Source organism: Heteronotia binoei, chromosome 1, assembly GCF_032191835.1.
Source record: "Heteronotia binoei isolate CCM8104 ecotype False Entrance Well chromosome 1, APGP_CSIRO_Hbin_v1, whole genome shotgun sequence".
Classification (NCBI taxonomy): Eukaryota; Metazoa; Chordata; class Lepidosauria; order Squamata; family Gekkonidae; genus Heteronotia; species Heteronotia binoei.
Window position 1 is genome coordinate 249069145 of NC_083223.1, and position 24842 is coordinate 249093986.

Here is a 24842-nt window from a genome sequence, read left to right on the forward strand (position 1 = left end):
GCCAATGAAGCTGGAACAGCTGCTTGGACTGGTCCTCAATACAGAGGCCAAAAGAGAAGGGGACTTGTCCTGAGTCACAGCATACCTCAGTGGCACAGCACCTTCTCCCCATCTTCCAGTTGATCACCTGGCCATTTCCTCTGCATAAACGTGCATGCACCCTAATTGCTGCTCCCCATCACGCCATGAGCTGGAGGAGCGAGGCAATGAGACAGCATGACTCTGAACTTTCATGCACCAGGAGCAAATCCTTAATAGCACAGAATATCATCTGATTATTCAACAGGCCCTACTTAAGAACACCTCGCTCCCTTCCCCACTGGCATTTCCAGCCAAAGTCTGGCTTTCCTTGGGGGAGAAAGGGGGTGCATGAGGAGGGGGCATCTCCATCCCCAAAGGAAATAAAACTGGAGGTTGCAAATCTCTCCTTCCATGCCCTTGGCTCTCACTGCCCTTTCTTCCACATCCCCCAATTCCTCCCTAATACCTCTTTCTTTAGTTAATCCCTTAAAACAAGAGTAAAACTTTAACCGAATGAGCTGCTTACTGTTTTACATAAATAATCCACCCAAAGAGCCAGCAAATACAGGACACTTTTGCTTGGTAGGGAGCCGGGGGAATAAATAAGATTTTATGCCTTGGAGAAAGTGGGTATAGAGGACTCTCCCACTCCATGCTACTGAGTTGGAATTGCTTTCAAACTTTCCAGCTTTCACTGCCGAGTGGACTTGTCTTGTAGAAGTCAGAGTAAACGCTAAGAGAACATTCCCCCTAAGAGTTAGCACAAGGTAGGAGGGTGAGAGAAAAGGCTCTCAGATTCCTGGCAAGCATATGACACGGTCCCCAGATTGGCAGAAAATCCAAAGCTTCCTGCCTGGACCATTTGATCCACTTCTGACACAAGGAGATCCTGCCGTCTAACTGAAAGCAGTTTATTAGGTAAATTAGGACACTCTCTTTGGCTAAGCGATTTCTTCACCTCCTTCGAGAAGTCACAGCAAGAGATCTACTGTATCCAAAGGTGCTTGGTGGTTCTGCAATGCATTGCAATCCAAGTCCTACTACTGAAATCTTTCTCGTTCGCTCTAGCAGCCTTAAGTTAACTAGTCTCATTTCCCCTTCTTCCACACAGCTCTCTTTATGAAGAAGGAGTTTATCTTTTTTTGGATTAGAAAGGAGTCGATAAGGACCTTTTTCTTTTTTTACTTTCCTGTGTGATTTCTTCTTGGGAACTTGCAGACACGATGACTTTCGCTGAATTCCTGCAGCAAGTTGGCGGCATGGGCCGCTTCCAGTTTATCCACACTACGTTACTCGCTATTCCTGTCCTTCTGATGGCCAGCCACAACCTTCTCCAGAACTTCACAGCTGCCATCCCAGGACATCACTGCCGGGTCCACATAAGTGCCAATGGCAGTGGGCATCCAAATACCACTCGTTCGCTAGAAGCTAGCGAGCTTCTCAGGATTGGCATCCCCCTGGACAGCAACCAGCAACTGGAAAGATGTCAGCGCTTTGTGGACACCCAGTGGCATCTTCTCAACCCCAACAGTACGGAAGCAAACAAGACCAAGATGACTACTGAGCCTTGTGCTGATGGATGGGTATATGACAGGACCCTGTATTCTTCCACAATCATCATTGAGGTGAGATGCAATAGGCTGAAATATATTTCCAGGAAAAAACAGCTGGAAGGGGCAGGTGGTTGGAGATGGGCATGTTACATCACTGTGGGCAAGTGATTTCTCCAAGTGGCTTCCAATGCCCGTGTAGTGCTTAAGGCTTCTGATTAGGAGTGGACCTAGCAGACTCTGAGTTTGAATTCCCACGGAGCCATGAGGCTCACAGCAATTCAGGATGAGCTAGCTTATTGGCCCTTTGTGAGGATGAAGGGTGAGGGGACAACCACATATATCTTTCTGACACCCTTGGAAGAAGGGTGGGATTAATGTGTATAGACAGAAATGCCAGGATTCAACTCTGAACATGTACTTCTGAGCATATGCAGAGACCCTTCCCTTTTCTCATCAGCAGCTCAGGGGAGGGACTGTGGCTCAGTGATAGTGTGTTTGCTTTATGTGCTGAAAGTCCCAGGTTCATCTCTGGTTAAAAGGACCAGGTAGGAGGCGATGTGAAAGATCTCAACCTGGCACCACCCTGGAGAGCCACTGCTAGTCTGAGTAGACAATACTGACATTGATGGACCAATAATCCTACTGAGCATAAGGCAGCTTCATGTGTTCATGTAACTGCCTACTTCTGTCAAATACAAATCCACTGCTGGGGTATAATTTTTGCTTATTATCTGAACATACACAAATAAGCAAACTGGTATCCTCTTCTTGTGCTTTTCAAGTCCCCCGCCCCGTGTCCTTGAGGGGTTTTATTTTTCAGCAATACTTAGCCCACAGTGCAATGGGCAAAGCATAGAAACATAACCATTGATTGTCTTGATTTTCAGTGTGTCATTTTCCCAATAGAATTATGGCCTCTTAACAATAAAGTATAAGCTCCATGGGAGATCCTGAGCCACTCACTCGTTTCAACCTAGCCTGTTTCACAGGGCTTTTGTGAGAATACAATGGAGGAAAGGGAGCACCATGCAACTTGAAAGGAAGGGCAGGATAAAAACATAATAAATCTATGTCCAAAAATCCAGAGCCTGCAGTCTTGCATAAGAAGAGCCTTGTTGGATCAGGCCGACCTAGACTAGTATTCTTTACAGCAAGAGTCCCCAACTTTTTGGAGCCTGGGGGCAACTTTAGAATTCTGACACAGGGTAATGAGCAAACAACCACAAAATGGCTGCTGCCAGAGATGGATCTAACCAAAGGAAGTGGCTTTATGCTAGGATTGCCAGCTCTGGTTTGGGAAATAACTGGAGATTTTGGGGGTGGAGCCTGAGGGGGGCAGGGTTTGGTGAGAGGAGGGACTTCAATGGGATACAATGGTGTTGAGCCTACCTTCCAAAGCAGCCATTTTCTCCAGGGGAACTGATCTCTGTCACCTGGAGATCAGTTGTAATCCCAGGGGATCTCTAGCCATCACCTGGAAACTGGCAACCCTACTTTATGCATAACTGTGATAGTAGCTCTTCAACATTTGAGGAAGAGGTTATGCTTAACAGGATGCCTTCAACATATGGTTTGAAAATATTTTCTTGCCTACATTCAGCTTCCCTTCACTCATGTAGTGAAGATCCTTGTGCTGTGACGGCAGCTGCTACTGAAAGCAATGTTACATTGGAATCTGAATAGCCAATCAAATAACCTGCTGGGCAAAAGCCTACCTGGCCCCTCCCTCTTTCTGAAAGCATGTGATGGGCACTTGGGTTGACAGGTTCCCCCCTCAGCCACCAGCAGGGGATGGGGAGGCTAGGGTGGCCAGATCCAGGTTGGGAAACTCCTGGAGATTTGGGGATGGAGCCTGGGAAGGATAGGGACCTCAGTGAGGTGCAATGCCATAAAGCCCACCCTCCAAAGCACCCATTTTCTCCAGGGGAACTGATCTCTGTAGTCTGAAGATGAGCTGTAATTCCAGGGAATCCCTGGGTTGCACCTGGAGGCTGGCATCCCTAGTGGGCACCACGACACCCAGAGATGCCAGGTTGGGGGCCTCAGCTTTGCAAGAATCAGAACAGCTCAGTAGGTGGTTCACCAGCAGATCACAATCAACCTTCAGAAGAAGACTGCAGTATAACAAGAGAGCAACTGTTTTACATGTGGAGGACCTAGCTGCTGTCTCCCTGCAGTCAGGCTATGCAACACTGAGCAAGATGGACAGAAAAAGGCAGTTTCATCTGTTCTATGCTTGCTTGGTCGTGGTAAATGTATATCTTGTGCCTCTTTATAAGAAGCATGCAGCACTTTGCAATAGGGTTGCCAAGTCCAATTTAAGAAATATCTGGGGACTTTGGGGGTGGAGCCAGGAACAAGGGTGTGACAAGCATAATTGAACTCCAAATACCTTCCTTCCATAGAAAATAATGGATAGTGGTACCTTCTTTTGGGGCTCATAGAATTGAGCCCCCTGGTTTCCTTTTGAAACTTGGAGGGTATTTTGGGGAGAGGCACTGGATGCTATATTGAAAATTTGGTGCCTCTACCTCAAACAGCCCTCCCAGAGCCTTTTAGATACCTGCGGATCAATTCTTCATTATTTCCTATGGGAATAAGTCTCTATAGGGAATAATAGAGTTCCCAGCAGACATATCCCCCTTTGCCCCCCCCCCCGCTTTCTGATGACCCTGAAGCGGGGGGAGGGCCTCCAAACCGGGGGATCTCCTTCCCCCACCTGGGGATTGGGAACCCTACTTTGCAAAGCAGTGGGACTGAACATTGCAATCTTATGGTTTTAATTACTGAGCTTCTTTGTAGACACCTTTGGGACTGGCTATAAAAGCTGCCAACCTTCGAAAAGCCTTTTAATACACACCCTGCCCCAGTCACACTGGGTCCCAATGGCCACAATTTTGCTTGCAGATCTATAGACGCCAGCTTCCAGTTGGGGTCTGGGGATCTCCTGGAATTACAGCCCATCTCCAGACTATAGAGATTAGCTTCCCTGGGGAAAATGTATGCCCTTTTGTATTTGTGCATGTATGCACATGTGCATGCCTGGAAATCATGGCGACTTCTGGCAACCCAGTTTGATGTAGTGGGAGCCAGTTTGGTGCAATGGGAGCCAGTCTGGTACAGTGGGAGCCAATTTGGTGTAGTTGTTAAGGGTGCAGACTCTTATCTGGGAGAACCGGGTTTGATTCCCCACTCTTCCACTTGCAGCTGCTGGAATAGCTTTGGTTTAGCCATAGCTCTCATAGGAGTTGTCCTTGAAAGGGCAGCTGCTGTGAGAGCTCTCTCAGCCCTACGCACCTCACAGGAAGTTGGGGAAGAAGATAAAAGAGATTGTATGCCGCTCTGAGACTCTGATCCAGAGAGAAGGGCGGGGTACAAATCTGCAGTCTTCTTCTTCTACTACTGGGCCATGGAGGATGTTCAGAGAAGAGAGTTGATACAGCCTACCTCTGCATCCCAAACACTAGGCAAACGCCTAGTAGCAGGGCTGGCCCTGCAAGCAGCATGATAGGATGCCATCTGCTCTTCCTAGACCACATCAGCTACAATATAAAAGAACTCCCTTAATCCATCAGAGCAAGCTGGGCACATGGAAGCCAGCATCCTGCTTCTGTCCACACATGCCTCTTTGAAACCCATAATCAGGGCAGAACCCTCCCCCCTTCCCCCACCTAACATCCCCTGGCTCTGGTATTCAGCTGCACAAGCCTTCTGTATGTGGCAATGAAACTGGTAAGCAGCTGCCCTGCTCTGGGTGGCCCAGGCAAGCTCAATCTCATCAGATCTTGGAAGCTAACCAGGGCTAATTCTGGGATAGGAGACCTCCAGGGAATATAAGGGCCAAGACACAGAGGCAGGCAATAGCAAGCCACCTCTCTGAATGTCCAAGCCCCACTAGGGGTCACCAGAAGTCAACCTTGACTTCCAGGCACACCCACACAAAAATCTGGATTTTCAAGGGAGGGTACTGTAGTCATTTATGGCAGCTGGCACCCCTCCTCTTGTTTAAAAAAATTCCCTAAAAAACGGATATACTCTTGTAACAATAGGTTAAGCGGGTTCTCTGAATTCCCAGCTTTCAATTTTTTTAAAAAAAAAAGCCTCTAGGCCCTTACTTCATGGAGATGTAAGTAAAAAAGGTATATCTCCACAAGGGGGTAGAGAACTACGTTGTTTACAATGGTGTATTGATTTACAATGGTATATTGTTTTTAATGGCATATTAATATTTTTGCAACCATTTTTAAAAATCAAAAACAAACGGGGAAGGAGAGTGAGTGGTTTGATGATGAGGACAGTCAGAAAGTGGGCTGGAGGCCCTGACCTGGATAGTCCAGGCAAGCTCAATCTCATCAGATCTTACAAGTGAAGCAGGGCTGACCCTGGCGAGTACTTGGATGGGAGACCTCGGGTGTTTTCGCACTGACCTTAATCGGCAGCGACGCCCCTCTTCACCACGCAGGATCTGCGCGGATTTCACACCAATTGCCGCGGAGCACCCGGAAGAGCCGCAAAGTCCCGCAGCTTTTGCAGCGCAAATGGAAACTGGTTTTTGGCTGTTTCCATTTGCGCCGCAAAAGCCACGGGACTTTGCGGCTCTTCCGGGTGCTCCGCAGCAATTGGTGCGAAATCCGCGCAGATCCTGCGCGGTGAAGAGGGGCGTCGCTGCCGATTAAGGTCAGTGCGAAAACGCCCCTCCTTGGAATACCAGGACCAGGATGCAGAGGCAGGCAATAGCAAGCCACCTCTGTGAAATGTCCAAGCTCCAGTAGGGGTCACCAGAAGTCACCATGACTTCAAGGCATGCAAGCACACACCCACACACAAATGCTAAATTTAAAAAATGGCAAGCAGTTATGTTGGCCCTTTGGAACAAATCTGAGACTATCAGCTGGGTAATCCCTTTTATTCGGACTAACTCAAATATCACAAAAGTGATGAGCAAGCAAGCTTTTTCTGGGCTCCACTAAACTCTTCATCAGGATCAGTGGATTCAGGTGGGCAGCCATGTTGGTCTGAAGCAATAGAACAAAGTTGGAGTCCAGTAGCACCTTTAAGACCAACGAAGTTTTACTGAGAATGTGTTAAGCTGCAGGGCAGGGAATGAGGCAACTAAAGGGAGGAAAAACAGTCTTCGTTTTTAAAAGCTATAACTAACAACTGCCAATAGTCCTATCCCCGTATTCCATAAATTTGTCCAATCCTATACAAAACTGGTATGATGATGGGGTGCCAACCTCCAGGTTGGGCCTGGGGTTCTCCAGCGATTGCAACTGATCTCCTGGCTAGAGAGATCTGGAGAAATATGGCAGGTTTGAGGGGCAGACTCCATAGATTCTAGGTGAAATTCCTCCCCAAATCCCCCTCTTCACTGGCACAACCCCTAAATCCCAGCTGCAGCTAGCATCCCTACTTAATGAAGTCTTGTGGGTTGTCGCTTCCTGGTCTCCCCTACATAATTCAGTGTCTGCCGTTTTGTCAAGTGCAAAAGAGAGCAGGGAAGAAACAAAGGCTGCAGCACAAAGAAACTTCCAGCAAGCAAGTGGGTTAAAGTGGCAAGGACAACAGGGGGTGTTTGCGTTTGGTGGGTAAACAGGCAGTAATTGACTAGCCCCCGCCATCACCTCCTCTCCCCCCATGGTCTCCAGAGAATCTTGCTGGGAACAGAAGATTTCCAAACCAGTGGGAGATGCTGCTGGCAAAGATCCCGAGGGAAGGAGCAGCTGAGTTCTCTGCTGAGAGCAAAAATGTTGTTGTACATTCTTCCCCCCTCCACCCTGCCACCAAGTTTTGTGCATGCTTGGTGGAATGCAAGACTAAGCTGTAAAATCAGGAGTCTCACCTATGCCGTGAATTCAGCAGGTAACCTTCGGCAAGCCGCTCTCTCTTGGCCTCCCTCTCCCTCTGCAATATGGGTTGGTAGCACCGGCCTGCCTTGCAGGGTTGTTGTAAAGGTTACAACAAGGTAATGTATGTGAAACACCTTAAACCAGGGATGTTAAACATATGGCCCTTGGGCCAGAGCTGGCCCATCCAGGGCGCTTATCCAGCCTGCAAGCAATTGATCATGACCTTTATTGCCAGAGGACAGGGATTGTGCATGATGCCCCTGTATTCTGTTCCAGAGCTAATGAGTGATGGGCGGTGGAAGTGGGAGGGGGGGCATCAGGAAGTTACTGTAAGGAAATACTGTAGGAGTGTTAATGTTTTAAGCATGTTTGTATTTTGAGTAAAAAATATCCTTAATTGGGTTTGCATGTGTCCTTTATAAAGTTTATATTTCCTGTACCTGGCATTACATTTTATGGCCTGACAAAGTGACATTTATGTCAGATCTGGCCCTTTTAATAAATGAATTCTAAACCTTTCCCTTGAAGCTTTGAAAACATTTAGGTAAGGCCAGGGCCTTTTTTTTGAGCAGGAATGCACAGGAACACAGTTCCGGCTGGCTTGGTGTCAGGAGATGTGGCCTATGCAAATGAGTCCCTAATGGAATTTTCCCACAAAAAGCCTTATGTGAAACAATGGTAACATCAGGGGGCGCAGCCTAATATGCAAATGAGTTCCTGCTGGGCTTTTTCTACCAAAAAAGCCCTGGGTAAGGCTATTGATATTATTATGACAGGCCACTAGAATTGCAGTACCGGTTCTTGAGGCATTAAAACAGTGAAGCTATTTTCTAAAATGCATTAATTAATTTAGTTAGAACATTCTAATGCCACTTTCCCCCTCAAATTTAGGTTCCCCAAGGAAGCCAACAATCCAATTCATTAAATCAGCTTCATATTATAAAGCCAATTAAAAACAATTAACAAAACACATAAGCAATTAGAACACATTAGTCCAGTGAGCCCCATTCTCCAACACATTCTTCTCTCTTTCTGTTAAAAAAGTGGCTGAATACATCAAGACAAAATAGATATGTATTTGAAAACATATTGGGGGGGGGGGTGGAATGTATGGGGGAAATCCTGCAGCACATAACTGCTTGGTGCCACATGGGCTTCTCTATGTGACATAGAGTTTTTAAGTCAAATTGCTAGAGTGCAATGACATCACTTCCTGGTGCAATTTCACTTCTAGGTGATGTCATCATGCTGGGCACAGCAGGTGTAATGGAGCTTTTTGGGAGTGGGGATCCCTGACAGCCAGACAGTCAATGGGTTGGGACTCCCAAAACGGAGGAAAACCCACCCCCAGCAGGAGGCTGAGAAGCCTAGGTATATGGTTGATCCAGAACTATAGCAGAAGGGTCTTACCTGCAATCATGCAGTGAAGCTAGGTATGCAATAATTTGTATTTGTAAAAGCATCCTGTTAAATAAAGCTGCATGAAATGTTGAAGCGTTAATATTGGAATTATGCCACATGATCTCACTTCCTGACAACTTTTGGTCAGCTATATCTCCTGAGGCAGCCATTTTGTGATTGCACCCACCACTCCCCCTCCATGTCAGAATTCCAGAGGTGCTCACAGACTCAAAAAAAATTGGAGATCCCTGCTCTACACCTCAGTGGGCTTCAAAAGATGCAACTCTATTTAGGATTGCACTTCAGCCTAAAACTTACCATGCTGACCCACTGTCCTCTCACAACAGTGGGATCTGGTCTGTGATTTGCGGAAGCTTCGGGAGATGGCCCAGTCAATCTACATGGCCGGTGTGCTGGTTGGAGCGCTGGTTCTTGGCGGACTGTCTGACAGGTAAGTCAGAGAGGGTGGCAACCTCAGGTAGCATATCCTATCTTGAGGGCAGTGGGAACATGGATCTGGATGATGGATGTGGCCAGTGCTAGCATTGAGTTTGTGCGAATCCAAACAGTTGTCATTATTATCTATACAGGCCCATCAGCATTCTAGAGAAAAAAGCAAAAAGAATAAGTCCCTGCCCCAAAGAGCTTACAAGCCAAATGTACACAGTAGGAGGAGACAACAAAGAAGAAGAGGAAATGTTTCAGAATGAAGACTGGAATTCTTGGGCAGCAGAGATAGAAGCACTTTACTTTCAGTTCTGGAAGGTTTCTTTGCTGTTGACAGGCAAAAGCCCAACAGCGAATGTAATTAATTATCACCACCATTATCCTAATCACTGTATTTCCATGCCTGGGTAGAAAGCCATGCCTGTTGGATTTCAGGCTGTTATATGGTTGTTAAAAGTGCAAGAACTCCGGCTGGGGAAAAAAGCACCCTACAGATCATCTGGATTAACTTTACTCAGAAGATTCTGCGGAATAGAGCTGGGGAGAAGGAAGGATCTCTGAAAGAAAACTATTTCTGGCTTCCACCATGGAAGACTTTCTAAAAAATCTAGAATTTATGGCAATTGAGAAGGGACTGTTCACTTGCCAAAAGATGGGGGGGGGCGGGATGGATGTGACAACATTTAAAATTAAAAGTCACCTGGGCAGGAGTTGGAAAAGAAGCATCTAGAGACTGTAGAAGGATAAAGTGGGCATGGCTGGATGTATGTACTGAATGTCTTCTTCTGTGCCAGCTCTGTGGCTCAGTAGAAAAGCATCTGCTTGGCATGCAGAAGGTCCCAGGTTCAGTTCCTGGCATCTCCAGTTAAGAAAGACTCAGGCCCATGGATGTGGTTTGTTTTCATATGATGCTTGAGATGGCTTGGAATGGTACAGGGGGAACTCTGAGAGAATCTTTACCTTGAGGCCTGTGGTGGCAGCAGCCCAGGACTTAGGGCCAAACTAGCAATAATTATGGTAGCCAAATTTATAATATCTGCCTGAAAACAAGCATCAACAGGTGAGGGGAATGAACCCTTCCTTTTAGGGTCTCCCCTGGCCACTGGTAAGGGATGGAGGGGCAGGGTTGCCAGATCCAGAGCTGCAGTCAGATGAGCAGTTTGATCTGATGTCGTTGCTGTTCCCTTGTGGATTTAAAGTGCAAGGTCAGATAGTGACATCCATTTCCCATTCCCCAGTTATTGGCCCACCATTCTGACCTGCCTTCGAAGCTGAGATATTAGGAACCAAGAAAGTCTGGTCTTTATGGATGTCAGCATTTTTAACTTAGGTTCTTGGATTTCCCTGAAGCCAGATAGGAAGTGTGAACTTCTCTGCCTTTATTTTTTCAAGTTGTTGGTGGTGTGTGCAGAAGCGCATGCACACCCATAACATTTTTTCACAAAAAACCAATCAGACAGTGCACTCTGTGGTTGATGTACAACTAATCTGGATGATTGAACATGGAACAAGTGCATAGTGAAGCCACCTCAGGGTGTGCTGTCTGATCAAACCTTCCTGCTACAACTTAAACTGGTGCAATTAGAGGCACAACCAGACTGTGCCAAGCCTGCTGTCTAACTGCAGCCCAAGTTAGGAAATTCCTGGAGATTTGGGGCTAGAGCCCAGGAAGGACAGGGACCTCTGAGAAATGCCATGGAATCCATCCTTCAGAGCATCCATGTTCCCCAGGGGAATGGATCTCTGTGGTCTGAAGATGAGCTGTAATTTTGGAGGGACCCCAGGTTCTACCTGTAGGCTGGCATCCCTTCTTCCTTTCCACACAATCCATCACCCCAGGTCCTTTCCTCCCTTCCCTTTTCACTTCTGGTATTGGAGAGAGGTATGACTGACCACTGAGGGGGGAATAAGTGAATGGGGGGGGGTGAGAGACAGGTTCACTCATGAGCCATTTTGATGTTAATTTCAAACATACACTTCTCAGTTTATACACACATAAGCAAATATTGCTGCTGCTGCTGCTGCTACCCTAGTTGGCTTCTTACAGGAAAGGAAAGAGACTGTCAGAAAAAGCTAGGGTTGCCAGCAATGTTCTTGTGAGCAAAAGTTCTACTTTGTGAGCTACTGGTATTAAAGTTGTGAGCTACTGCATAAATTATTGTGCTCTGGGGTCATCCTTCCTGAGCTAAGACAAAAATGTGTGAGCTGAAGACTAAAAATCTGTGAGCTAGCTCATGCTAATTCAGCTTAGAGGGAACACTGGTCGCCATCTCCAGGTTCAGAAATGCAGGTGGAGATTGGGGAGAGCATGGTTTGGGGAGGAAAGGGAGGACAATGTCATAGGGTGTAACCTCCAGAGCAGCAGTTTTCTCCAGGAGTACTGATCTTTGTAAGTTGTTGTTGGTGTGTGCAGAAGCGCATGCACACCCATAACATTTTTTCCCCTTCAGGCCTCACTTGGAGGTTGGTAACCCTAGTAGCCCTTCTCCCCCAAAGCCCCTTGATTTGGTTCTGGCAAGAAGCTGAAGCAAATAAGAATAAGAAGGCACCACTGCTGCCTTTGCCAGGCCTGTTGTAGCTGCTTTTGCTCTCTTGTAGGTTTGGCCGTAAGGCTCTCCTCATTTGGTCCTTCCTGCAAATGGCGGTCATGGGGACCTGTGCGGCCTTCTCGCCCAATTTTGTTTTCTACTGCGTCTTCCGGTTCCTGAGCGGCATGGCCCTCTCCGGTTTCGGCCTCAGCATCGCCTGCTTGAGTAAGAGCTTTCTTGAGGGAAACCTGAAACAAAATGATGTATGCTTTGGGAATCCAGCAGTTTTTGAAAACTGGGATTTAGATATTCTTAATTTTGCATGTTGGTTTAAAAATTTCATTTTTGTGTTGTTTTGCATGGAATAGATCAGAGGTCCCCAACCTTTCAGGCACCGGGGACTGGTTTTGCTGCCACTGCTGCTGTCACGGCCCACCCTAGAGTTGCCAAGTCCAATTCAAGAAATATCTGGGGACTTTGGGAGTGGAGCCAGGAGACTCTGGGGGTGGATCCAGGAGCAAGGATGTGACAAGCATAATTGAACTCCAAAGGGAGTTCTGGCAATCACATTTAAAGGGACCGCACACCTTTTAAAATGCCTTCCATAGGAAATAATGAAGGATAGGGGCACCTTCTTTTGAGGCTCATAGAATTAGACCCTGTAGGCCAATCTTTTTGAAACTTGGAGGATATTTTGGGGAGAGGCACTGGATGCTATGCTGAAAAGTTGGTGCCTCTACCTCAAAATACAGCCCCTCCAGAGCCCCAGATACCTGCAGATCGATTCTCCATTATTCCCTATGGGAATAAGTCTCCATAGGGAATAACAGAGTTCCCAGCAGACATTTCCCTCCCCTCCCCCTGCTTTCTGATGACCCTGAAATGGGGGAGGGCCTCCAATCTCCACCTGGGGATTGGAAACAGGGAAATACCGTGATGCAATAACGAACAAAGTAACACAAATTTATATCAACTATATCAATTTTAAATAAAGTGAATTCAACACACAACTACTACATAAATACATCAGAGGGTAAGCCTACTTATATACACTATAAACCTATAATATAATAATAATACAACAGAGCACCTATACAACAGAGCACATAGAAAAATTCACAGGAATATTATTTCCAAAAAGTGCAGAGTGCAAAAAAAGTGCTTGTATCCAAAGAGGTTTTTATATCCACAGTTCATTCCATTGGTTAAGTATTCCACATATTTTTAAAATTTTTATATCCAGAGTTCATTCCATTGATTGCTAAATGACTCCACCAAAACCACCTCTGACAGAGCCCACTGCTGGCTGGTTGCTTGCCATGCCATTTTAAATCTCTTTGTCAAAAAGGGGGTATTTGATGATCTTCCAAACCTTTTTACATCTTGTAAGCATACAGCAACTCATACAAGCACAAGTAACAGCCTTCACAGGGCGTATCATGGTGATATGCCCTGTGAAGGCTTCTACTTGTGCTTGTATGAGTTGCAGTTTGGATCCATTGCAGTTTGGATCAATACTCCTTCTAAACTAAACTGTGGAGTCTTGTGAGCAAAAATTTTACTTTGTGAGCTATTGGCATTAAATTTTGAGCCACTGCATAAATTAATTTGCTCTGGGGCCATTTTTCCTGAGCTGAGACAAGCCAGAGGCTAAAAAACTGAGCTAGCTCACATTAACAACTTCGAGGGAACACTGGTTTGGATGTCAAACCACAGGAAAACCTCCATGAAGAAGCAGCCCAGATGCTGCTTTCCTTCAATATAAGGCATCTTCAAAAGGTCCACAAAGGTAGGAAATGACAGGAAGAAGACATTTAAGCCTAATGGCTCAGCAGAAGACACAGCAAGGCATTGACTCCAGACAAAAAAAGGAGGACTATAGAGAAATCTGAAAGGGTACAGTTGCCAGATCTGGTTTGGGAAATACCTGGAGATCTTTGGGCAGGATTTGGGGAGGGAAGTGGCCTCAGCAGGGTACAACGCTATAGAGATACCCCCCCCAAGCAGCCATTTTCTCCATAGTAACTGATTTTTAAATTTATTTTTATCTTCAATTTCTAGCCCTCCTTCCTCACAAGTGGGCTCAGGGCAGGTAACAACAAGTAGCATAAAATAATCAAAAATATCATATATGCCATTTAACAACGGAAACTTAAAATATCAATTAAAATATTGGTCATCAGGAGACCTTGGTCAACTGAGCTCCACTGTAATAGTAGGAGATCTCTAGGTGCCAACTGGTGGCCCTACAAAAGAGGTTCTTTTCCTTTCATTTCCAGTTGTAGAGTGGATTCCCACGCAGTACCGGACTATCACCATAGCATGCACTGGCTTTGGGTATACACTGGGTCAGATCCTCCTGGCTGGCTTGGCCTACGGAATCCCAGACTGGCGTATGCTACAGCTAACTGTGTCAGTGCCCTTCTTCTTCTTCCTCTTTTACTCATGGTAAGTGTGGCTAGGGTGTGGCCCCTCTCTCTCCTAGGGTTGCCAAGTCCAATTCAATAAATATCTGGGAACTCTGGGGGTGGAGCCAGGAGACTTTGGGGGTGGGGTCAGAGACATTAAGGGTGGAGCAAGAAGCAAGGTTGTGACAAGCATAATTGAACTCTAAAGGGAGTTCTGGCCATCACATTTAAACGGACCACACACCTTTTAAATGCCTTTCCTCCACTGGAAATAATGAAAGATAGGGGCACCTTCTTTTGGGGCTCATAGAATTAGACCCCCTAGTCCAATCTTTTTGAAACCTGGAGGTGTTTTGATGAGAGACACCAGATGCTATGCTAAAAATGTGGTGCCTCTACCTCAAAAAACAGGCCCCTCCAGAGCCCCAGATACCCATGGATCAATTTTCTATTATACCCTATAGGAATTGGTCTCCATAGGGAATAATGTCCATCAGTCATTTCCCTCTTCCCTGCTTTCTGATGACCCTGAAGCAGGGGGAGAGCCTCCAAACCAGAAATAGCCTGCCCCCACATGGGGATTGGCAGCCCTCTCCTCCCAGGGTGCTGCAGCTTCTCGGGGGTGGGGGTGGGGGCGGGGAAGGGAAGCATTGTGAGATGGTTGGCAGAGGACACAGCAACAGGAAGGGCTAGGAAGCTGCATGTCTTCCATTTTTATTTGACAGTGGGACACATTCTATTTTCAATTAGAACAGCTTCTTTCCTGAAGAACTGTCTCTCCCAGCATTGCTGCCTCACAAAAGCCTCTTTTGAGAGTGTCTGTCATTCACCTGGCACTGACTTCCTTGGCATGATCTCATGCCTTTCCATTCTTGGCATGGTCCTGAGAAATGGGCTGCCTGAGGAAGTTTTCAGTTTTTAATTGCTGTCCTCACCAAATGATTGCTGTAAACTGCTTTGAAGCAGGGTGTATTTTAAAAAATAAAAATAACCAATCTCACTTAAACTCTGATTCTGAAAGAAAGGACAGAGAAGAATGGTTGTTATCACTTTATGCTGAACTAGAATGGGTGGTTTAGAACCCTTGATACAAACTCTACCCTCAAAAAGAAGAAAAGAATCTGGGCGCCTTTGTGAGTGGGAAAATACTTACTCCCCTTTGCCTGTCTTTGTTAAAAGCAGCAAAAATTATTTAAAAATAGTTTTCGCCCACTTTTCTCCCCAGATTGGACCCAAAACAGTAAAACTGGTCCTAAAGATGAAAGGAAAACTTGCAAATTTTAGTTTCAGATGCCGATATTTGTGAATTCTGAGCATGTTGCTTGTGAAATATGACTTAGAGAGAGAGTTAAAGACAATTTCCAAGTTCTTGTGAAGAATTTTAAGTTCAGAATCCATAGTCTTACACTTGGCCAATCCCCTAAATTCCTTGAATCCCCTAAAAAAAGCAGCATCACCCCAGAGTCGGAAACGACTGGTGCTTGCACAGGGGACCTTCCCCTTTCCCAAGGAACTGTAACTGTTACTAGAAATTTGCAGGGGGGGGGGGGGAAGGAAATCAAAAGAATGGTTAGAAAAACTTATTATTTCTACACACACCCATATTATGCTGCCTTGTCTATGATTTGGGGAATGTGGGAGCCCACATTCAAGAGTTATGCAATGTATGTAGGAATTATCACCAAGAACAAATGTTGACTTGAGAAAACTGAAATCCCATTTTCTGGCAAGTGAATTCAGGTTAAACCAATTGCTTCAGAAAACAGGCAGGGAGATTTGACTTCACTTGTTCACCTGCATTTTGTGGACTGGCCTGTTGATTCAGGGGATGTCTCGGCTTCTTCTGCACAGGTGGTTTGCAGAGTCGGCTCGCTGGCTACTTTTGGCGGGAAAATCTGGCACAGCTGTCAAAGTCCTCCAGAGGGTTGCCCGGGTCAATGGAAAGCAGCAGGCTGGAGCTGAGATCACCCCTGAGGTAAGGCAGAAAGCTTGGTCTCTAGCCTGATGGACCCAACTGGGTCTTTGTGGAAGTAGGTCTTGGCTATAGGAGACCACTAGATGAAGAAGCCTCTGGTGGCATCAGCCCGGTGTGTCCTCCACTTGCTGGATTCCAGGGCCATGGTTGCTTCCACAACAAAGGTTTTATTCCAGTTTGGTATCCAAAGTACAGCAGGGTTTCTTCTTTTTTCTGCTTGGTGTATGTGTGTGTGGGGGGGTGAGCATCCATACCATACTGTCCCCTAATCATTCACTTTGCAGGTATTCTACTGCTTGTGTCTGCCGTGACAGATGGCAGCACCAGCTGCCACCAGTAGCCTCAGTGGGCAGCCTATGGTTGTTAACCTCCAAGTAGCACCTGGAGATCTGCTATTAAATTTATCTCTAGACCACTGAGATCAGTTCCCCTGGAAAAAATGGCTGCTCTGGAGGATGGACTCTGTGGCATTATACCCTGCTGAGGTCCCTCCCCTCCTCAAACTCCACTTTCCCAGGCTCCACCCCCAAAATCTCCAGGTATTTCCAGGGCTGGATTAACAATTAGGCCAAGTAGGCAGCAGCAGCTGTACGGCACATGGCGCCCTAGGCAGGCTCCCCCCTGCTGCCTCCTGCCATGCTCCACTTGCCCTCCACTCTGCTGCCCCCCTGCCGCGCTCTGCTCACGCCCCCCCTCAACTCGCCATAATAACACTGAGCCCTACTATTGGCTTCTTGCAGATGCAGCTGCGCATTTTGTGGAGGAGGCTTCTCCTCCCTCCTTTCCAGAACCGGAAGTGAGGGGGGAGCGAAGTCTCCTCCATCCGTCTCTTCACAAAATGCGCAGACACAGCTGTGAGAAGCCGGTAGTAGGGCTCAGCATTGCCGCGGTGAGCTTTGAGGTGGAGGGAGCAGCTGGAGCGTGGTGGAGGGGCAGCGGGAGCACAGCGGAAGGGAGGGGGTTGGCGGCGGCAGGGGGGAGGGCAGCAAATTTAGGTGGTTGCCTTGGGCACTGGGAGGGGGGAGCCCAATTTGGTGCCCTCTCCCTCCTGGTGCCCTAGACAACTGCCTAGTTTGCCTAATGGATGAGCCGGCCCTGCAAGTAGGCACTGGCCTATGGGCCGCCACACCTTTAGGGGCCCCCGGTTAGCTTCTTCCTCTGGTTTCCCCCCTGCTTGCAGCCTTCCCAGCCTGCATGTGCAGCCAGCAACTGAGCCGCTCTCTGCCCGACTTGCCTGGTGCAGCTGATGCTGGCGTCATTGCCAAGTTTGCCTCTCTCTGCCTCTCCCCCGCAACTTTGTCAAAGGGGTTTTATTTATTTATTTTATTATTTATTTATATTGGGATTTATACCCCGCCCTTCGCACCGAAGTGTCTTTTTGAGAAGGTGCCTGCAGGCTGCAGCAGGGGCTGCAGGTAGCAGGGCTTCCCAAGATTTTGACTGCCTAGGGGACTCCACAGAGTTTAATCCGGCCCTGAGTATTTCCCAATCCAGGGCTGGCAGTCCTAGGGAAGCCTGTTCCTTCCTTTTCTCTGTTGGGAGCAGGGCAAATACACTTCCCTCGCCTCTCTGGGCTGGGCTGTGTGGCCTGTTGCCCAATCTTGGATGCACGGTGCTGCAGCAAGCCTCAGCTACAGTGAGGGTCAAGTGAGTGATGGTGAATTCCCTGCAATGAGAGGGGGTAGCAGCTTCCTCTTGGTGCAGGGGAGGGAGAAGAGGGTGGCAGCAGGTAGGGGGGAGGAGGGCAGGCAGTGGCTTCCCTGCAGTGCACAGGGGGCAGCAAAGTAATTAATCTCAGGTGCCAAAAATCCTTGGACCTTCCTGGTTTTTTGGCAGGTGCTGCTTACCAACATGGAGAAGGAACTGTCTTCCACTAAGTCCTCATATACCTTATCTGACCTGGTGCGCACGCCAGCCATCCGACGCATTAGCTGCTGCCTCTGCTTGGTATGGTAAGCGGGTCAGCCCAATATGTCCACCTCAAGAAAGGGAGGTGCAGGCACTTGGAAAACTTCATGCCTTACTTCACAAGCTCATCTGTTACCAAAGCAGAATGAGATTTGTTGCTGCTTTACATAGCAACATTAAAATGCATCATATTGCATACTTTGGAGCAATACAGTTGATGTATTTGCAAGGCTTTGAGCTAGATATTTTTTACAAGGCCTCCTTGCAAGACCTTAGACATGAACTCTTACAATAATTCTGATCAAGCAATATTGAAGTCAGTGAGAACTAAGTACCTACTGTCCTGTAAAGGAATGGAGGTCTTTTAAGGCTTAAGAGACATGACCAACAGTTACGTGGCAGAGTGCAAACAAATTATATTGCAACTGATTTCAGGTGTGTGGCAAAATGTGTTGCTTTCATCTAATCATGGCAGCTATAGATAGTTCCTTATCTGCCCATCAACACTGCCTGGGAATCATTAATGACAAGGAAACCAACAAGGCTAAAATTTACAAGGCAAATCTTCAAACCATGAAGACCAAACAGTTTCAAGGGCCAGTAGGAAGTAATTTCCCAGCCCAGTCTTTCCCATGCGTCTTCTGTTCTATTGAACATAACCCTGTCTCCATCTTCATGATAGGTTCTCCGTCAGTTTCTCCTACTATGGCTTGGCCATGGACCTCCAGAATTTTGGTGTTAACATTTATCTCATCCAAGTGATCTTTGGAGCTGTTGACTTCCCAGCCAAGGTGATTGTGACCCTCACGATGAGCTACCTTGGGCGAAGGGTCAGCCTCATGGCCTTCCTCATCTTGGCTGGCCTCGTCATCATTGCTAACATCTTCGTGCCCACAGGTGAGTTTCTCATCATTCAACACCCTGAAGCTTCATCTGATGAAGCTGACCCCGACCTGTGAAAGGTTATATATTTGTTATAGACTTCAAGGTCCCACAAAGCTCTTCATTCTTTCAATAAAGCTTAAGCAGTCTATAATTAATAAAAAGTGAGGCTAAGATATTCAGTTAGCTAATCAGTTGTATTATTTAAGGACATGTTGATCAATTAAAATACTCCCAATTAATCAGATTTCTTTAAGATTTTTAATGCAATGAGTTAAAAGCAGCAGGTGTTAGATGTTAGCGGAGTAATTAACAGCAATGGTGCACAGCCTGATTAAAGAGCACAAAAAGGTTTATTTAGGAATTAATATACTTGATAGGAAAGAGCAAAGACAGAGAAAGGTTCCTAACTACATCTCTAGCTGAGAGAGGATAAGACTGATGAGTGCAGCACTTCCAAGAAGAAGGGGGTGGGGGGAGGAATTGGGAGAAATTGCCCAGAGAGAAGCAATCTGAAGACAGACAAGGAATGACACTTAATGGGAAAGAAGGTGCTGACCTCACTCTCCTATCTAGTTGTTTCCTTGCTGCCCCCTGCAGGGTCTTCTTTTCTTTGTACATCAGACATTGCCTTTTCCAACATTAGGCACAGGTTCTGTCATCTGCTAGAAGAGGCATTCTCCCATTCTGTCTTTCAGAGCTGGAATGCCTCTTCTCAAACATAAATAACATATGAGTGCATTATCTCTAACCCATCTTAGGGAAGGTATTTAACCACATTTGCCCCACTATAATTGAACAATTCATCCATTAAAGTGACAGTCCTATGTAGGTTCACATGGAGCTGCCTAATGCCGAATCAAACCATTGGTCCATCAAAGTCAGCATTGTCTGCTCAAATAGGCAGCAACTTTCCTGGGTCTCCAGCAGAAGTCTTTCACTTCACTTACTACTTCGTCCATTAAAATGGAGATGCCAGGGCAGGGATTGAACCTGGGACCTTCTGCATGCCAAGCAGATGCTCTACCATTAAGTCATGGACCTTCCCCAACTTTAGTTGGAGGTAAGGCCCACTTGCTTCTGGGGAAGCCAATGCATGATTAAGCTGTAAAATGTATATGATTAATCAGCTTCCTTGACTAGGAACTGCCCCCCAGTAAAAGAGAAACCATATGTAAGTTCTAACAGGAAGTGCTGTGTTTATTTAGCAAAGGAGGGAAAGAACACTGCACATGCTCAGCAGCACTTCCTTTCTAACTGTACTAGTTCACTACTGGCAGCAGGAAGAGTTTTTTTTAAATTACAGGATCTATCAAAAGTATATCTTGTCTCATCACACATATCCTGTCAGAACTGGTACAGTCCATGGCACCTCAGGACTGTACCACCTAATTCTGCAGCGTGTGTAGTTTAGACCTCAAATAGACATGACACTTCCTGTGCCATCGAATCATTAATCAGTCAAGCTCAGTGTTGTTTGCTGTGATTGGCAACAGCTCTCCAGGGTCTGCTGCCTGATCTCCTTAAACTGAAGATGCCAGAGACTAACATGGCCATCTTCTGTGTGCTCTGAGCCACAACCCTGATGAGTATATGAGTGGTCTGAACTGAAAAGCATCGTGGTACTTTGATTCAGAGAATCACAGAACACAAGAACTTGCTTTATACTGAATCAGACCTTTGGTCCAATAAGATCAGTATTAGCATCACAGAGCTGGAAGGAACCTCCAGGGTAATCTGGTCTAACCTCCTGCATAATGCAGGAAACTGATAAATACCTCCCCCACACACTTACATCGCCAGTGACCCTTGCTCCATGCCCAGAAGATGGCAAAAACCTCCAGGGTCTCTGGCCAAACTAGCCTGGAGAAAATTGCTGCTTGACCCCAAAGTGGCAATCAGCATTTCCCTGAGCATGTAAGAAAGGACCATGAGAACCAAGCACTGATGCAACCCCTCCTGCCCTCCTTCTCGTGATCTGCCTAAGTTTACAGAATCACCATTGCTGTTAGATGGCCATCTAGCCTCTGTTTAAAAACCTCCAAAGAAGGAGAGCCCACCGCCTCCCAGGGAAGGTGTTCCACTGAGGAATTGCTCTAACTATCAGGAAGTTCCTCCTAATGTTTAGCTGAAAACTCTTCTGAGGGAGAGGGGCAGAAGCCTCAGCTGGGCACTGTGTTCAAATCCTGCCATCTTTATGTCTTTCCTTTTTCTCCCCTTAAGAGTTGCAGACACTTCGGACATCACTGGCAGTCATTGGGAAGGGGGGACTTGCAGCAGCCTTCAATTGTGTCTTCCTCTTCACAACAGAACTCTACCCCACACCCATCAGGTGAGGAGCTGTGAAACTGGCCACCCTTGGTTCTGGCTGAAGAGGGGACATGGAACTTTTAATATGTGGTGGCTTAAATCACACCATGGCGGAGTTTGCTCCCAGGCTCAAACAATGGCACAGCATGTCTCCAGAAGTGAGGGACTGTTCTGGATGGTAGGTAATCACCGAGTACTTCCTCCCCCTAGAAGCAGCAAAATGGGTACTCATGGGCCTAGGGGGAAAGAACCCTGTAGAATTTGCAGCGAAGCTGACACCTGGAGAATTGATTCTATAATTCAGAGTATATGTTGCAGAGCTTTGAGCAACCACAATGCTTAAGGACAGCAAAGAGAGCTCCCTAAATTTCCTGAGGGTAACTCCGGCAGTGCTGTGATGATTCTAACTGTTTCTCATAGCCCTGCAGTGGTGAAGGATTGTAGGCAGCTGCAATTGCCTCCAGAGATGGAGGTCTAAGGAAAAAGAGAGAATGCCCCTTGATGTTGCTGGCAGGATCCAGTGCTCCATATCCATCACCCCCCCACACACACACACACACAAAGAATGACCAATCTGCGCTCTTTGGGTAGTGGGCTGCCAGCCTCCAGGTGGGTCCTGAAGATCTCCCTGCATTACAGTCGACCTCCAGCTGATAGGAATCTGCTCCCCTGGAGAAAATGACTGGTGCTTTGAAGGGTGGACTCTGTGGCACAGTACCCTGTTGAGGTTCCTCTTCTCCCCAAACCCTGCCTGCCCTGGGGTTTGTCCCCCAAATCTCCAGGCATTTCTTAACCCACAGCTAGCAGCCCTAGGTAGAGAGGCCATCCAAGACCTTTAAGTCTAGCCAAGGAATACCCCAAGAACTACAGAAGTCACTTGATTGTCTTTCTCTTGGGCCAGTATAGCTAGGAGTCTTGTGAATAAGCTGTTCTCTCATGGAATTTTTTTTTCCTCCCATCCCAGGCAGACTGGACTAGGTTTTGGTAGCACCATGGCCAGGGTGGGAGGCATTGTTGCCCCGCTGGCTAAGATGATGGAGGACTACTTTTCCTTACTGCCGCCAATTGTGTATGGAGCAGCTCCCATCATTTCTGGCATCGTTGCTAGCTTTCTGCCGGAGACGCTGAATGTCCCACTACCGGATACCATTGAGGAAGTGGAGAGCAGGTCTGTAACTTCGTAAAAAGCATCTGTTGATAGAGTGGATGTGGAAAGGGGCGGGGCTTCTCATATTTGCATGAAGACAGCCAAGAACAAGCCCTGTATTACAGTGGCCCCACCAAGGGAAGTACTGGCAAGTGCTACACAATAATGTGGTTTTCTTGGCAGATAGTAATTGTGAATGTGGGCCTCTGAAAGCTGTGGAGTGAGGACTCCTGATTTAATGGTTTCTTGCTTGACGGCAGCTCTTGTTCTGCTTGTATATTTCTTTCTGTTTTAACTAGCTGGGTTCCTTGAAGTGATTTCCTTGCTGGGGTTCATAAGCTGAAACAGCTCTGGGGAGCCACAGTTTTCCCTGTTGGGGGTCTCCATGTGGACTAATAAGGTTCATGTTAGTTACCCCATGGGAAAATTGTGCCCCCCTGAACCACTTGAGGTTGGGAAAATGCTGCAGGGGGGCTTAAGCACCCTCTCCTCACATGCTGCCATCTCAGTCTGAATCCCAGCAAGGAACCTGGCAGCACACAGCGCAGCTGATTGAAAGTGCTTGAGGTGCAGGATGGAAGGAAAATGAATGTGTATCAAGATAATTTCATACTGTGGTATTCCCTATTATGATGTATGGGTGTGAAAGCCTCCCAGTAACAGTTCTCTCAGAACTCTCTCAGCCCCACCTACCTCACAAGGTGCCTGTTATGGGGACAGGAAGGGAAGATGATTGTAAATCACTCTGAGACTCCTTAAGATAAAAAGTGAGATACAAAACCGAACTTCTACCAAAAAGGACAAATTAAGATGAAATCAAGCCTGAACTCTCCCTAGAAGCTAAAATGATCAAACTGAAGCCACTGTAATTTGGTCACATTCTGAGAAGACAAGAGTCACTGGATAATCTAATGCTAGGAAAATGCTAGGAAAAGTCAAAAGCAGAAGGAAAAAAGAAAGACCCAACGTGAGGTGAGCCTATCTTCCAAAATAAATGTTTTAGATCAGGGGTCCCCAACCCCCGGGCTGTGGACCAGTACCAGTCCATGGCCTGTTAGCAGCCAGGCTGTGGAGTGAGGCAGAGACCTTGGCCTACTCCTCATTTAAAGACCCCCATGGGGAGCAGAGATGGGGTGTGGGCAAGGGGGCAGTCTGGGGCAGCCAAAACTCTAGCACCTCCACCCCCACCGGTCTGTGGAAAAATCATCTTCCACAAAACCGGTCCCCGGTGCCAAAAAGGTTGGGGACCACAGTTTTAGAGAACTAAATCTTTAATCAACAAGTAATTGATGTGGTCTGGGTATTAGTTGTGATTCTAGGAGATCTCCATCCCCCAACTAGAGATTGGCAACCTTAGGTGGGACTGAGGGTGGGAGTGGGGTAGAGCCAAGGCAAAAGATGGTAGATCCTGGTTGAAGCCTGGCCAAATCCAGTATTGACCATAACCAGGGCTCTTTTTGTAGAAAAAGCCCAGCAGGAACTCATTTGCATATTTGGCCACACCCCTGACACCAAGCCAGCCGGAACTGCATTCCTGTGCGTTCCTGCTCAAAAAAGTCCTGACCACAACACAACTGATTTTACTGTTTGGAATAGGAAAACATCGGCTGATTATAGCAACACCAGGGAGGTATGGATTGTACTTTTAAAAGTTTGCTGGTATGATGGCCAGACTTGTGGAGAGTCCTGTGGCTGACCATTCTGTGCTCTTTCCTGAAAGATCCAGGAAGAAGAAGAGGGAAACAGCTACTCATGAGAAGATCCTGCTGCAGAGCCAGGAGAAGCCCCTGTTCAAAGAGGCCTGCTGACCAGCTCAGGGATCCCGGCTGAGCCTGGAAACCAAGTCCTTTAAAATATTTTACTGTCTGCTCTTTCATACTCACCCAAAGAATTCCTTGCAAAGGAGAAATGCCGTGAAGGCTGGAGAAGACAGTGCAAAACCTCCGTATATTCTGAACTTTTTGTTTTAAAAAGAGAGCACTTTGTTACTTGTGTTTTTTCCTGTTATCAAGCAATGGTTGGGGAGGTTGGGAGGGGGTATGGGAATGGACAACAGTTTATCTGAGCTTTTTTTTTTTGGCTTCCAGGAAAGGAGGACTGAGTACAGTAACAATAAAGGTACACCTAGGAGGGTGTATAGGGCACATTTCCTCATAGATGATGAGCCTCAGTTTACTTCCCACAGAACAAAGTCTGTACATACAAAAGCTGCATCCACATGACAGTGCAAAAATGTACCTGTGTCACAGCAGCAGCAGACAGTGGTGAGGGAACAGGCAGGAAAAGCAACCACACACAGCCCATTGCCAAGCTGTTCGCATTTTCTCCAGGAGGAAGTCTGGAGTCTTTGTAGTGTGGAGATGAGCTGTAATTCTGGGGGATCTCCAGGTCCCAGTTGGAGGCTGGCATCCCT

The 24842-nt window shown here is 46.9% G+C and overlaps 2 protein-coding genes across 2 annotated transcripts in view; one reads left to right on the forward strand and one right to left on the reverse strand.

The window, feature by feature from the left end:
- Positions 1-24842, reverse strand: part of RELA (RELA proto-oncogene, NF-kB subunit) — a 542238-nt gene that overhangs the window by 174680 nt on the left and 342716 nt on the right. The window lies entirely within an intron of this gene.
- LOC132580670 (solute carrier family 22 member 6-A-like) lies at positions 620-24430 on the forward strand. The gene is made up of 10 exons (XM_060251652.1): positions 620-1646; positions 9172-9275; positions 11870-12024; positions 14079-14247; positions 16059-16182; positions 18019-18134; positions 18773-18987; positions 21196-21304; positions 22247-22450; positions 24150-24430. The coding sequence occupies exons 1-10, from the start codon at positions 1245-1247 to the stop codon at positions 24235-24237; spliced, it is 1686 nt and encodes a 561-aa protein (XP_060107635.1). The 5' UTR covers positions 620-1244; the 3' UTR covers positions 24238-24430.